Source organism: Dromaius novaehollandiae, chromosome 7 (assembly GCF_036370855.1).
Source record: "Dromaius novaehollandiae isolate bDroNov1 chromosome 7, bDroNov1.hap1, whole genome shotgun sequence".
In the NCBI taxonomy this organism is placed as follows: Eukaryota; Metazoa; Chordata; class Aves; order Casuariiformes; family Dromaiidae; genus Dromaius; species Dromaius novaehollandiae.
In genome coordinates this window covers 6,909,752-6,925,466 of record NC_088104.1, presented here as the reverse complement: position 1 = coordinate 6,925,466, position 15,715 = coordinate 6,909,752, and the positions used below count along the sequence as shown (strand labels likewise).

Below are 15,715 nucleotides of genomic sequence, written 5' to 3'. Positions count from 1 at the left end.
AAAATACCTTTTTGTATGCTAAGGTGTTCATTCTAATCAAAATGAAACTAATCTGCGGTGAAAAATAGCAAAACAGAGACCGATTTGCAAATATCCAGATTAATATAACATGGTAGTAGTCTGGTTTGTGTGTTTAAAGGTCCAATCTTGAAGTGAGTGGCAAAGTACTCATTAAAGGGAACAGAAGTATAATTGGACCTATTTTTTCCTCCATCTATTAAAACAAATCATGCAAAACACTTACATTTGCAAGTTTTACCATTTCCCTCCATCCCAGGGGGGCAAATTCCACATATATATGATCCAAAGGTGTTCAGACAAGACACTCCAGGAAAACAAAGATTCTCTTCACATTCATTCCTGTCTTCCTGACAAGTAAGCCCTGTGGCAAAAACAAAGAGGAGGTTAATAATCAGGGAAGATTCCCTGTTTATTCCTCAGCTCAAATGTTCAAGCAGACTGAGGCTTACCTCTCAACTGTAAGCTCATTACAGGGTACGTCACTCATGTTAGTGCCAAATTCCCCACAGTCTCACTTAAACCTGCTTTTATCTCACTGTTTATTACTGTCATTATTGGCACCAGAAGTGCTGAACTTGAGACTACTGCTCGTAGCATATTAAAGAAATGATTTCCTATGCATTTCACATCTTTGCTGCTAGTTTTGTTGTATTGTTATGTGAGATCTTTGTCATATACTGCAAAAGCCAATGTCACCACTTTGGCTTTACGAGATTGAGAGCCGTGTACTGACATATTGTGCTTCTCATTTCTTTGTGAACCTCACATTACTAACAGTTTTTTGTATACCAACCTGATAGTCTGGCTAGAGGTAAATTTTACAGAATAATCAGATTCATAAAAGTAAGGTTTTCCTGTTTAAAATCAAAATTTGGAGAGCCATTCTGAGAATACCTTTAATCCACAGTGCTTGTGTTCAAAAGATAAGCTGCTATAAAATTTGAACCCAAAACAATGCGTCTGCGCATATACTGATACTGGAAATAGGCTTTTAAAAAATTCCTTGAGGTAGCTGATATTCAAACTTACAACTCTGGATGATATGGATACCTTAGGGCAAACTGCCCAAAAGTTAAAATGACTATATGAACAGCAAATAATCTACAGCAATCAAATATAGTATCGTTAAATACTCCCTCAGGCTTTAGATATGCCTGCTGCTGTCTGTGTGCATTTGAGAAACTTGCTTGGCTATTGCTGATTACCAGAATATGCAGTCCTGATAGCAGTTCTTAAACTAGCCCATACCACTTCTATTAAGGCATGGCCTTTGTCCCTTGCAGGAATACATGAGCAGACTGGGACACTTGCTGGTGAGTCCAGGCACCTGTCTCAAGGCATAACTTAAGGCAGGGATGGAATGACTTGTTGCATAGCAGACATTCTGCCTTATCATAAAAGAAAATTTAGGGATAAAAGAATATTTTTTCTTCAAAACAGAGATTTATCTTAGTGGAATGAATTACAGAATGATGAAAACAGACGATAATTATTCATCTTCTATAGCATAATCTTCTTTCACTGCTTCAGCATCTCAGATAGCTTCCGCTTGTCCTTTCAGGTTAAAATAGTGTCTCCATGTAAGAAACTCAAAATGAAGTCTCTCCTGATTAAGCTGCCTAAAAAAGCTAGTGTCTTCACCCTCTAACACCAATTTTTTCTTGTGGAAAAAGAACAGAAGAACAAAAACTGTGACCCTTTTCAGGTGCCATCTCAAGCTAGGTTGTTCTGGTTACACATTCCTCTTACTTAGGGAAGCGTCCCTTCTTGTTTCATGTAAGTTAAATATCAGTTAGTATTGTGGGGATTATCCTACTTTTTTTCCACTTGTTACACTTTTGGGTTATTGGTTCCATTGTATAATTTAATTAGCACATTTATACCATCAGACTGCTTCTCTCTGATACAGTTTTCTGATGACACACTGGGAAATCAATAGACATCACATTATGGAAAATATTATATGAATTACCCTATGTTTAGATTAGTAGTTATTTTCTTTCTCTGAGTATTATATAAAGACTAAACATGATACCACAGACAGTGAAAGTAGGAATGAAATTTCTTGTTTGAGTAACAACAGCCACTTCCCCCTCACTCCCCTCTCCTCCCTCCTACGCACTCTTTATTTTACAGGGGTCTGTCTTTAAAATCTCAAAGATGAGAGAACTACAAAAGGCAAAGGAACATCATAAATATCAAGCTGAATAAAAAAAATCCAGTCATCTGAATTTTGTAACGTAAAGGTGGAACTATATAAGCACTTAATTTCAGTCTTGAAGAGATTTGATTTAAAACAATATCTGATCAATTTTGGCATAATGGTAATCCAGCAGAGGCTGAGGACAAGTGCTTGGAAAGTCTGAAACTAGGCTAAAGGATGCTGAAGAAGCAGCAGAAATGGACAGAAAACTGTCTGCAACAAGAAGTGTGAATTATTATGTTTGCATGACCTCCAGTGCACTGCAACACAAGGGAGTCTCAATTCTCTTGGCACTGCTACAATACAAATAAAAATAATAAGAAAAAAAGATCTTCAGGTTTCTAGGTTGAAACATCTGTTTCTGTGCCAGCTCTATTTCCCTGTCCCTACATGGGAAATTGGCTGAGAAGATAAAGTCCTTTTATGCCTAGAGAGGAACTGACCACCTGCAGATGTAGAAAACAACTTTTTGACTGTGTTCACATTAAGTTGACTCTAAAACGAACAGTACCTAAGTTTGAATCTCACTGAAGAATTCTGTGGTTGTTATATACTATGAGCAAACCTTCATTTGTTCAGTTTCCTGAAAAGTAACAAGAATTTATAGCCCCTTCCTTTTTTTCCCCATAATTTTATATTAATAATCCATGGTGAAAAAAAGAATGGTTTTGTGATTAAGATATGGTTTTCAAGGATGGGTTCTGTTTTCAAGCAGATGGTATTCTTGCTTTCAGTGGCCATAAAGAAGAAACAATAGAAATTCTCATTAATAGTGTTGAAGCAAAATGAATGAAGCTTTGAACACACAATGAGATAAACATGTAGAAGTCTTTACAGAAATTCGAAGTATTAATAATTCTGGAGTCATTCTTCTTTTAGATTTTCCAATGGCTTTTGTCCCTGCATTGTTCCCATTCCTACGTTATATACTTCTATTCCCTGAGATACACAATGCATTTGAATTGCTACTATTTAGCAACACTTTGTGTTCCCTGTGCTTCTCTTGAAATGGTGTTTGGGAAGCTCTCAGAAAAGTTAATGTTTTTTTTTTTCCTACTACCTGTTCACTACCATTTGTAAAGACTTGATGTTGAAATGGTGTTGTCACTTGAGCAGTATAGCATTGCCTTCTCATTAGATTATTGATGGTTTTCTGGGGAATTGAGACATAAACACAACATCAAGGATGAGCTTTTATTGTTGTCACAGAACCTGCCCTGAAGTAAAATCATCTACCTCCCAGCTGGCTTTCAGCTCCACTTGCTTATAATTTTTCACCCTCTATTAAAACTTTGAGATGTATTCCTGTTTCAGTCAATCATATCTTTATTTTGTTGTTGTTTATTTTGTTTTTTTGTATTTTAGTATTTTGGACCAGGGAAGCAGAGCAAAAACAATACACGTTTACTTAAATTGACAAGAAATAAAGGGTTCAGGAAAATCTAGTTTTTCTTGGGTCATCAAGGTATCCTATACCCTTATCTTCAGAGTCATATTGTAGCTGTACATTACTTTCAAATTTGTTATTTTTATGTGTTGGATATTTCATTCTTTACTGTTTTTTTTAAGAATGAGAACCACGTTTCTGAAAAAGCTCCATGTGAATTTGTAAACAATGCATTGTAATTATGGCAGACGTTTTATGTGGAAGAATAGAGCTTGATTTCATTCTGTCTATATGCAGTACTGCAGAAAGTGAGAAAAAGGCAGCAGTGTGAAGCCAATGGGGAAGATCAAGCAACAATAGCAGATCCACAGAAGATATTAACCCATGGAATTATATTGCTTTCTGTTCATTTAATCTATCTCCTTGTAGGCAATGAAGAATCCTTCCCCATTGTCCAAGTGTTTAATCGAATACACCCTGAAAGTTTCCCACATTTCCCTGTTCTCATAGGAATATTAATTCTGGGGAATTCAAGACAATGACATTTTACATAAGTTTTTTTTTGTGATTTTTATATTTTGATCCAACGTTCTGTTTCTAAGTTTAGTCTTCATGCTTAGGCTTCAATATTTCTGGATCATTAGAAACTCTTGTGGCATATACACACTCTGGATACTAGCACACTTTTGTTGTGTTGTAGCATTACCGGGAGTCTATACCATCTAGGAATTATGTAGATCTTTTGGACCATGTTTCTGAATTCCCAATTTTCAGTCATTTTTTCATTTAGTTTCTGCTGGAATTCTACGGGTAATGAAATCTGAATGAGTGATCCCATGTGACAGAAGCAAACAAAAAAGGTTTCAGGAATTGTTGAAGGAGAGAAAGGCTATTTTTTTTCCTATATAAGCCCATTGAGTAAAAGCAGTTCTTTTTTTTTTTGTTTAAAATGGAGGTTCTTGCATATATACAGTATATGTAGTAATAATTCTGTGCATCTGATGTGATATCTACTTGCTTTTCCAAAGCTATAGCACTGTACAGCAGCAAACTTTATGGGTCTCATGAATTCATGTGTGCTTTCATATGTGGGCTTTTTCAATAGGTTCAAGTACTGAAATATGAGCTCAACTTAAGGTATTGAGTTTTATGTTTTTTTCTTAACTGTTATTTTGAAATGATTCTGATCCGAGATATATTTCAACCCAGTTTCAGTTAGCACCTTTTCCTCTGGGGAGACTGATTTGAATCTGACATGAATGGATAGTAACACAATGTTGTTACTTTCTAGTGACTGTTCAGTGGCCTGTGTGAATGAATGGCATTTCTTTTAAGTGGCAGTGATGTTAGCAGCCCTGGCAGAAAGGCAGAGGAAGGAATAAGGACACATGCTGGATGTAATGTCAAACTCAGACTAAGTGTAAAGCTGGTCTTTGCCTTCCTTCCATTTTTGCCCCCACTTGACATACATACAAATTTCTGGCTTACCATTAACAGTAGGGGACCCCTGAATAGATTGCTATACCAGTGAAACATAATTGCTTCAAATGAAAATGTCGTATCAGTGATTGGCAGGATGGATCCATCATTCAAGGTGATCAGGCAGCCACCTGGCAACTGGATTGAAAAGCTATAAACAGTTAGGAGCATACTTAGGCAGTCTTCAGCAGATGAAGTCTGATGAAGTAATCATAGCCCAACATAGACATTGATATTGGGAACTGTGAGCTAAGCTGCTCACACGCACTGATAATATAAATTGCATGAAGGTTGCATGCAATCTCTTTCTCTCGAAGTTTCCAGTTTTTACTCCATTTTTGATTATACCATATGCTTTGCATCCACCTCTTTTGTCTTCACTGCATTTTGTTCTCTAACCCTTCTTCCTCTTGCTTTTCATTCTGCACTCCTCGACAAATCTTTTGTTGCCGTGATCATCCCTCTTCCCTGCACCTCTTAAAACAATATTGTGATCAGCCTTGAGAAGTTTGAAAGGTTAGACTTTGTTCCAGCAATGTGTCTGACAGCTCAATGGGCTTGTGCTTTTCTAAAGCTTAAACTTAATGAAGATTCAGCTAGGACTAAAAAAACAATTTATTTTTACACATTTTCCATATCTACTTCTCCTTCCTATACCTAGAAAAATCATTCGTTTACAATTTGGTTCCTTGGCTCAGTTTAGTAAAATCTGTTGGAGTGCAAAAGTATCCTGGAACTTCCCTCTTTCCTCTTCTACTCAGTTTTCCCCTGGCTCATCTCATGGGTGAGCAACTGGGAAATCAGCAGGCAGAAACTGACAGAGTGGTTCATAGCATCCTTGAATGATCATTTCAGGATCATAGGGCCCTAGGTCAATTTTTCTTCCATGAGCATGGATAGTTAAATAGCTGTTTTTGCACATTCTCCCTCTGTTTAAAGCTAAGGCATGGGAGCAGAAGGGGAAGCATATATAGCCTGTTTGACAGATGGTTGTGGTCTAAAAAACCTGAAGCACAATCTCTGGTTAAATTAAAGATGAAAAGAATGATGTGCTACCTTCCAAACCAGGGGGACATTTACAAATGTAGCTGTCCACACTGTCCACACACATTCCACTTCCACAGGGGTTTGATTTGCAGTCATTAATATCTTCCTGGCAAAATTCTCCATCAAATCCATTTGGACATAAGCACAGATATTCACCAAGGCCTGGAGGGAATTTGATATTGGTAACACACGTTCCCCCATTGATGCAGCTGCAAGGCTTCACTAGAACCTGAGGAGGGCAAAAGGGAGTCATGATAAGATTCTTCTGAATAATCGCCGTTGAGAGTTACTTTGTTACCCTTTAGGAAAGGACAGATTTACAGTGCAAATATGTTATACAGTATTATGAAAACTTACTTCTAACCAATTTCCTTTGTCTAGATAGATGATCTCACACTCAGCATACTTATATGACTGAAAGCTTGACTTTAAAGGGATTTCTTTTTATTGTTTATGGGCACATTCTAACTTCTTACAAGAAAAAAAATCCTATTTGCTATAACAGCAGTTGCTACACGGCGTCTGAGGGCAGGATTTGTTCTTTATTCTTCAAAGAAGAAATGAGAAATCTTTTCTCTGTGCTTGCCTGCATACCCTCCTTACTGTTTTTGCCATTACAGATGGCTCCCAGGCAGGAACATGACTGTGGCATTCCTTAGCTAGTCTCTATTTCGAGGAAAAGGGGTCTATAGTTATGTTACCTGTTAACAAGGACAGCATTTCCACAGATTTGAATATCTGCATTATTGCATCTCATTAAACATAGATCTAGCATATTTCTATTATAATCATATCTAGACTCCGGTTTCTCCTTTGCTGTGTGGTTTCAGCAGATTGGTATTCTTGATGACAGTTGTTTGAATGAGTAAAGATCTGAATCGTTAGCAAAAAATACTTTTCCTCACAAAAATGCTCTTGGGTCAAGAGACTGCATCCCACTTTATTAGCTCATGCTATCACGGGATTAATAGTAGGCTATACAATAAAGACAAAGCAATGCACAGGCTCTGCCAAGAAACTTAAACTGTGGAGTAATGACATAAGAGCAAGGCACCCTCTAAAAATATCGTTGAGAATGAGTTATAATCTCCCTTTATAGCTAAAACTTGTTTTTTTATGTTATATGCTTTTTCCTACAATCCAAAAGCAGAATGTGAATTTTAAAGCAGATTAATGAACCATTAACAGGTTCTGCAAGAGTGTTCTTTCAAACAGCAATCAATAGCACTCTCTCTTGTTCATTGCATATATAGTTTCTATGTTCTCAGAGATATTTATTCCATTGATTGATTATTATTGCTGCGCTGGGTAATATACACTTATAAGGAAATAGCCGAAGTCTTAGTTTTTAAGACAGTAATGAATTATTAACTATAATGACAATTACCCTAAAGCGGTGACATGATAAAGATTTTTTTTTGTTTTTTGTTTTAAGTGTTCATTTCCTTACCTCAATAGAGTATCTGCTCTGTGCATTGCATTCATCTGACACAGTGAATTCAAAGGTCTGCATTTCTTCTGAATCAACTTTCCAGATGAGAAGGCCAGCAGGAGAGAGCCTGGTATCCTGTGGCCCAGCCTCTAAGATGAATAGTACAGCTGACCCTTCTGGATCCACTGCCATTAGCTGGTAAACAAAATTCTCACCAATAAACGTCAGCAGCTGGCTGGAGGGAGCTTGGAGCACAGGAGGCAGGTTGTCTAAACAGCAGAAACAAAACCATGATTACATAAAGTCAAGTTTCTCCCATGTAAACATTGACCATAGAGGTCTTTGTGGGAGTGTTCTTAATGAAAAAGGTACAGAAATATCATGAGACTGATGGAGGAAGTTATTTAGATGTTAGAGGCAGCAAACAGCTTTACCAGAAACTATAGTTTCTTCCTCCTATTTTTCTCATCTCCCATACTGAACTTCTCTCCCGTAGTGCACTTTGATTACTTTTGATTTGTTTCTGATACACAGCAGATCGGACATGACTTCCATAACCTCCCACTAGTCTGCCTTCCCCAGTTCTTACTAAAACATTAACTACTGTATATCGCTAATAGTTACATGTGTAAATTTACTCTATCTACCACTTTATCTATTTATCTGTCTATCTAAAAGTAAGTAAACTAATTCTCAAAATGATGAATGACAAATGAATTGGGTGGGCAACTCAGGGGAAAAAAAGTAAGTTATGCAACTATTCCGTTGAGTAGACTCTAATACCATTACATGAGTAGTAGCTAAGCCTGAGCAGTTTAAAATCAGTCAGACAATTGAGGAATAAAGATCTTCTCAATGCCAGTACAGGTACATCAATGATGCAGGGATTGTAGTATATATCCTGTCGCTATTGTCATTGTTATTCTTAGTGTTGTTGTTGTTAATATTCAGTATTTCCTTAATGAAAATGAAAGCCCAATTGTACTTGGCTATTTTATAGTAAAGACAAATGCTGCCTGAAGATACTTACAATGTAAATAGGTAAGGAAGACAAGGTGGAGAAGTATTACATTTTATAATTGGAAATCAAGGCAAAGAAAGATCAGCTGAGTACCCTGAGGAGATAGCAGCTCTGTGCAGGGCTGGAATTTCATCTCAATGACTTAAGCATGTTCAGTCTCAAGCCATCTTTCCGTTCTTTAACCATCAGTACAAATTAACCTGTATTGATATTTAAAGGAATGCTCTCACAGAATGTAATCCATCCATAGTTTTGTTTAACTTGAACATTTCTACTTCCGAGAATTGATTTCAAGCCGTACTCTAAAACTATGAGGAATATATGTGTTCTCATAAAGACTACTGTGTCTTTGCATTATGCTTTTGGGAAGTCGTTATTAACAGGTTTTTTGTGCATGCATATCCACTTCTCAGGTTTTGCTTTCAACAGCTTGTCTCACATTATGCAGTTATTTAAATGTGTCTCTCTACTCATTGCTGCTCTGCTATCAGAGCTTTCGAAACTGCTTGTCCAGCAGATTGTCATAGCATAACTGCTGAACGCTTCCATCTATTAATTTACCTCTTACTTCACAAACACTCAAACCGTGGAGCCCATAAAGATTGTGCCAAAAGTAATCAATGAAGTATTCAATGGGCATGCATTTACAGATAAATGCAAAGGTGTTAACTGGATGGAGGATTACAAGAAGTTACAGGCACAAAAGAACATAAAATGAGAAGCTCTTAAAGCAGTCTGTGAACAAGAGTGCTTTTAATTACACTGAGGCATCCCTTGCATTCAGTGAATATGTATATACTCACAATTATTGCACTACTTTTTAAAAGGTTTTCACAATTTTGAAAACAAGTCTGACAAGTCTTTCATTTTGGTATTTTTAATTTTGAAATTGTTGAAATGTGAACCATGATTTGTTCCACATTTCCTAAATAATTTCTAGCCTTATGGAATTTCAAACAAAATACAGTTTTTGCCTTCTAAGTCATTTTCTGAAACTGTCTCAGTATTAGTAACAAGTCTGTCTGTATAACAATCAGGATCAGCTCATCCCTAGAGGTAATACTGCTGTGGCCAATACAATACAAGGATAGAAAGGAGGCAAGGTTTGTGAGTTAGAGATGAAATCTCTCATTAAACTAGATTATATCTTTGGGGGAAAAAAGAGATACTTTTAGGCACTCAAGCTCTTCAGGACTGGCTTACCCTTAGACATTTTAACTACTCATCCAAATAAAATGAAATGGTATTCTTAGCTGACCAAAACTTACGATGAATCTGCCTACACCTTTTTCTGTCAGTGGGTTTTAAATTCTGAAAGATAGATTTTTTAGGACATAAACTAGAGATTTATGTTTTAAATAAAAAAATTTCAAAATGACTAGGTCAGAACGGAAATAAAAAGGACTCATGAACAGCGCTCTTCCTTCCCATTGTGTCGCTGTTTCACAGCTTGGTTTCAGGCAACTTATGAGTTCGTGCGTTGCCGACAACGGTCTTATGGGTGCTTTCTGGTCCTTCTGAAGTGTCTTTCTATCACCTCTAAGACTGGGTGTGTCTGCACACTGCTTCTCTCGGCAATGTCTCTACTTGAGCTGTAGACTCCAGCCACTGTGTTACAGCTCTCTTGCTGTTTCTTCACCTATACATTGCACTCTCTAAAAGCCTCTGTCCCTGAGCATTCCCAGTTTTTCCCCAAGGAAAAGAGCAGTCTTGCTCTCCTTCCAGAAGGGTCCTGCTGACCTAGTCACTCTAAAGGAATATAAAATTGTGAACAGCAAAGCAAACAGGTCCTGTCATTCCCTCTGTACCTCTCTGTAATTTACTTCTATTTACAGAACCTAAAAGGACAGAGAACCAACACATGAATTTACATAAAAGCAGTATTATAATCTTTATGCTGACCAGATATAAATGTGCTTATGTATGTGGAGAGGTGCACTGCGAAGGCAATGCTGCTAGAAACATGGATTATCTGTAAAACACGCTGTAAATAATGGTTGTTGTTTACATTGGGGATGTAGCCATAAAAGAGGTTTGCTTATGGCCTTAGCAATCAGGAGGTACTTCAAAAGGCAGCCTTCTCCACAACTCGTTTCAGGAAGGGCTACAGAATGATCCTTTAGGTTTTGTAGGAATGAAAGGAAGGACTGGCTGATTCCTATCACTTGGACACCCTGCCAAGCCAAGGCCTTTTATGTAGCACGTCTTAGAATTTGGCTCAGGGAAAGAAAACAGTTCTTTCAGATACCAAAAATATACATTAGTTTTTTAAAAGCAGTGTTTTCCACAAATTGTTCCCTTAAAGATTTGTACCTGCAATGTGGTCACAGATGTATTTAGGGTCCATCAAACTTTAGCTGACAGATATGGGCACTGCATGGGGCATTGGCATGTCAAAAATTTCATTTCAGGGTGTTACTTTGGTTTTATTAATTTGAAGTTTGCCAGGTTTCAGCCAGAACAAGATATGTGCCCAGGCTCATAGTGCACACAGTGCAGTACTTCTTCCTTCTGTTCAGTCTATATTTCTGGTGCACCCAATTATTCCCACCGGCAACAGTCCACACACACTGTGTAGGATAGGCCCATGGTAGCTGCATGAAGGAACTGTGTATTTCACAGACTGAGTACTAAATTTCCAGCTAAGTGCTTCCAAATCTTAGAAAAGGTGTCTTACTTTCATTAATAGACCAGGCGAACTTAGAAATGTCAGGTTCACAGAGAAGACAAGGACTGGTAGGGCTTGACTCTCTTTCACCATAGCACAGTCCATCTATATTACAAGTATTTTCCTGCCAAAAAAGGAAATAAAAATGGGTGGGAGGTGGAGGCAAGGAAAAAAGAAATAAGAAAGATAAGAAATTAGCAGTTAATAATTGCTGGAGATAAGCAAGAACACGCTTGTCTCTTGAAACAATGAAATAGTAGCAATTTAAATGCTAGCACTTTCTCCCTACAGGGAGAAAACAAGAGAGGAAAGACGTCACATTGGTGAAATGTAAGAATTTTCCAGTTTCAGTGTGAGATCCTTGTAGCTATGAATGTTTTATCGGCAACTTAGAGTATTGCTTGTCGCTATGCGAAAGAACGTGATTTTTTTCGACACTTGCGCAGTGTATGTGATTATTACTACCAGCTGTATTTGTATTTGTATTTGTATCTAACTCATATTAGTAGTCACAGCTGGTAGCACTCAGAAGTAAGCTTCATGAGATTAACAGAAATTGAGATTGGCTAAAAACTCCATTTGAAATTTTGAAATTCTCTCCCTGTAGCGAAATTATTGCTGGATGTTCTTAAAAATACAAAAAAAGCAGTGAGATAAAAAAGAATAAAGAACCGTATTTGATTTTAGGCTTCCATAAGATTATTATGAACAATGGCTAAACATATTGATGGTGCCGTGGGAGAATTATGTCTTTCTCTTGTAGCCTGTGTTGGGGCACACATGTAGATGGGACTTCATCTGGCGTTGCAGCTTGCCGAAAAATGTGGAACTCTTCTAGGAAGGCAGGGGATGTCTCTGCTCTAGTGGGACAGCAGGAGAGAGAAGCTACTGGGGCCTAAAGTCATCTTGCCTTTTCCCTCCTTTGAATAGACATTGCTTAGAAGTGAAATCCCACAACCACTGGAGAGCTCATACAGCTCCTTTGAAATATCAGATTGCTTGAGTTGCTCTACTATTGGTAGATAAAATAGCTATACTAAAATTAGCACAAACCTACCTACCTGTGCTGTAATCAAACATCTGACCGCAGATATTCACAGACTCCCAGCCTAGGCAAAAGGCTTCCTTCTGCTTGCTTGATCCCACTGAAGCCCAAAAGGTTTTCCTGAGACTGGCTTGTGTACTGAGTCTTGTGGTTTCTAAGTAGTGCTTTATTAGTTTCTCAAGCTTCTTTTGCAATGTATAGTACGTAATATTTTAAATTATAGCATCTTAAGAGTACTGGGTAAGGTAAAGAAACAAAAAGGACTTTGTAATTGCCCCCAAATGATAGGACACCACAGATCTTCAACATTAAAATCTGGATGTTAATTAGATTTTATTACATTGTTGTCTTCAAAGCAACTAGGCTTGGTTCTGATGAAGAAAGATGCTGTTTTCTGATGTGATAATGTGGTAGAGAATGGGCTCCATAAAAGAGAAACACAAAATGTGAAATAGCCTGATATAAAATGTCCCTTAATTGAAACACCTTTTCTGAAAGCAATTTAGGTATTACAAAGTAATGTTATAAGAGGGGTAATTAGAATGTGGTTTGATGCAATTGGAAGCCTACTTCAAATAGTCCCTTGAAGCATCTTAGAGTAGAAATTATTATAATCCCTAGAGAACACCAGCATAGTGAGAAAACATATATGTTTCTGAGTTTCAAAAATATAAGAATAAAGAAAGCCTTAGACAAAAAAAAATATTAGCTTTAATCTAAATAGTTCTGACACAGTTATTTTAATCTGAAATTTAAGTGTTTTTGCCCTCATTTGGGCCTATGGAATAATTTCTGTTCACTGATTTACTTGAAAAAATGTGAATTTTCATTTTATTTTGGTAACTGTAAGTTGCTGCAGTCAGTGCAACTTTGAAAACTATTTTTTCCTGTTAGTATTAATGAAGACAGTGGGGCAAATGAGTTAGATATACATGAGAAATATTTATTTTATAAAAAAGAAAAGTGGTGCTCTCTATTCGTATGTGCCTCAGGATAGAAAAGCAGGAATGGGGCATTAAAGTGTTTTCACCCAATAGCTGCTAAAAGTGTGCTGTAAACCCCACTGAAAAATAGTAAAGTTGTCTAATGCAGTCCTCTAGAAAATAAGAGGAGGTTTTTAGGATAAGGGGATGTTACATTAATAAGTCATTTTTTAGAGTATAGAGGGAAACATAGAGATACAGTGTTATCCAGGCACTTATTAGCATGTTGGCAGTTTAAAATGTAGCATTAGACTTTGATTACAGCATTGAAACTGTCACAGTACTATGGATTTGTAATTAGCAGTATTTAATGTAAACAGGAATGTTTCTATGGCCTCAAGAGTATTTTCACATGACAGAAGTTGTATAGCATGTGTCTTAGTATACCTCTTGCTAAGGCAGGAAATGGGTATACAAATGATGCACCTTACCATGACAGTGCTTCCTTCAAACAGACTAAGAATTCACTGAAAGGTAAAGTAGCTTACTAGCAGAGACACTTCAAAAGTGAAGATAAGCTACCTTTCAGGGGAGAATCCTCACTCCTGTTTACTTCCATTAATATTTTCAAGTATAAATACCGTGTTCTTCCTGGAAATGTCAGTCTGATAAAAATCCATCATAAAGCATACTTTATCAGGTATTCATGCCACACAGAAATAATAATAATGAAAAAATGCAGAGAGGAAATTGTGAAAGAGAGAAAAGTATTAAATCGTGCAGCTGACCTATGAAATAGATTTTCCTCTTCTGAAATAGGTACTACACACAGTACATCAAAGGAAGGTAGAGGGCTAAGGAAGAGATGAATGATCCATATTAAACCTTTATGTTCTTTCAATTACCTTTAATTTACAAAGTCCAGTTGGATGGAATTCACAGGCCTGGCAGACTGCATCATACAGGGTCAGAACTTTGGAATTACTGTACTGGAAGCCATCATTAGTGATCTAAATGATACAAAAATCATCCTTATAAGTAATAATGTTCCATATGGAGACTGTCTGCTCATTTTGGAGTATATACCATTGCACCCTTGCACTGGATGCCTGCCAGCAAGATAAACTGCATGTGAGTTGCTTGACTGCAAGCTAACAAATTGCTTAATGTTCCAAACTGGAAACTATTCATGAATAACCAAAAGATCTTTTGGCTCAGCTGACATTCAGTTTTTCTGATTGCAGTTAGGTTTGTTGAATAGTCTCAATTTAAAAACATTTTCAGTAGACAAAATCAGTGTGTGTTTCAATAGTGCATGGTGCCTGGGACCATGTGCGCCATAACCAAATGTGTGTGTCACACAGATGCCCTTATGGAGACAGCACAGGTAGTCGAGTTCTACGAGGAGGTCTTTCCAGTTGTGACATGAAATTAAGACTTTTAGCAGAAAGTCAGGACCACTTTCCTAATAATAATAAAGCAGTTAGCTTTTTCTTCCTTGAAGAAAAAAAGAGAATGCATTTATTTAGGTGGTTTTAAACAAGCCTCAAAAAATACTACCAAGGGTAAAACTAGACAGCAAAAGTTCTGTTTCCACAGGAGGGTAGACTGGAAGAACAAGCCACCTTCCAGTCCCAGCTTCCACTTTTCTGTAAGTTAGAATGTCTTCATCTAGAATTAAGGCCTTAAAAATGCCTTTTAAAATATATGATTCTTACACAATGAGACAGGGCAATACAAGTCTGTATTTTAATTTTCTACAATAAAAATGAAAGGATACGAGAGAAGTATGGAAAAGTGTTAACCTTTGAGAAAGCATTGTCACACCTCTTGAAATGAGATATGTGAATGTTAAGGAGCATTCTAATGCAAAAATATTCCTGAAAGCCATCCTGTAAACACTGATAAGCACTGGTAAGAAAGTACAGCCCTTTTATAAGTTTCAGCTTCTCAGAGTCAAAGAAGCTGTTCAGCAGATCTAATGAGGCCTGGGTTGCCTTGGGTTTGTCCAATACTCCTTCTGTTCTCTTATTTAAAAACAATCCCAAACTCCCTACTTTTCCTCAGTTCCCGTACACCTCTGCAGAGCAGTATCCCCAGATCAGCCCATGCTCCTCAGCCTGTTCTCCTCCCCTCTCTTGGTGGTGCCATCCCACCTTGCCGGCCTGCCTCCACGCAGTGCTGCCCGTGTAGCGCTGGTGCCCGTGCTGGCCGCTCACCGGCTGCAGCTCCCCAAGCAGAGTACGGACTGTAGTTCTGACAGGGAAGATAATAGTAGTCTCTGCAATTCAGCCCTTCTGGTTTTCATGACATTTGTAAGAATTTAATATCTCTGAGATCTAAGTCTCTCTCACTAGTTTGAATCATATTTGCAAAAGTTACCTGGGGGAATGATGGACAGGCAGGTAGCACAGAAACCACAGCCATAGGAAAGAAGGCAGAAACCAGAGTGTTTAAGAAGCTTGCTAAAACCAAAAGACTGGCATAGA

At 37.5% G+C, this 15,715-nt stretch overlaps 1 protein-coding gene across 2 annotated transcripts in view; it reads right to left on the bottom strand.

Annotated features, from left to right (window-relative positions):
* The window catches only part of LOC112997447 (von Willebrand factor D and EGF domain-containing protein-like), a 186,053-nt gene that overhangs the window by 66,063 nt on the left and 104,275 nt on the right, over positions 1-15,715 (bottom strand). For both annotated transcript variants that reach the window (XM_026123472.2, XM_064514606.1), the window contains exons 14-18: positions 14,132-14,236; positions 11,268-11,382; positions 7,588-7,838; positions 6,147-6,366; positions 245-382 (exon numbers count right to left, since the gene is read on the bottom strand). In XM_026123472.2, the coding sequence (XP_025979257.2) occupies positions 245-382; positions 6,147-6,366; positions 7,588-7,838; positions 11,268-11,382; positions 14,132-14,236 (829 nt within the window). The remainder of the gene's footprint in view (positions 1-244; positions 383-6,146; positions 6,367-7,587; positions 7,839-11,267; positions 11,383-14,131; positions 14,237-15,715) is intronic.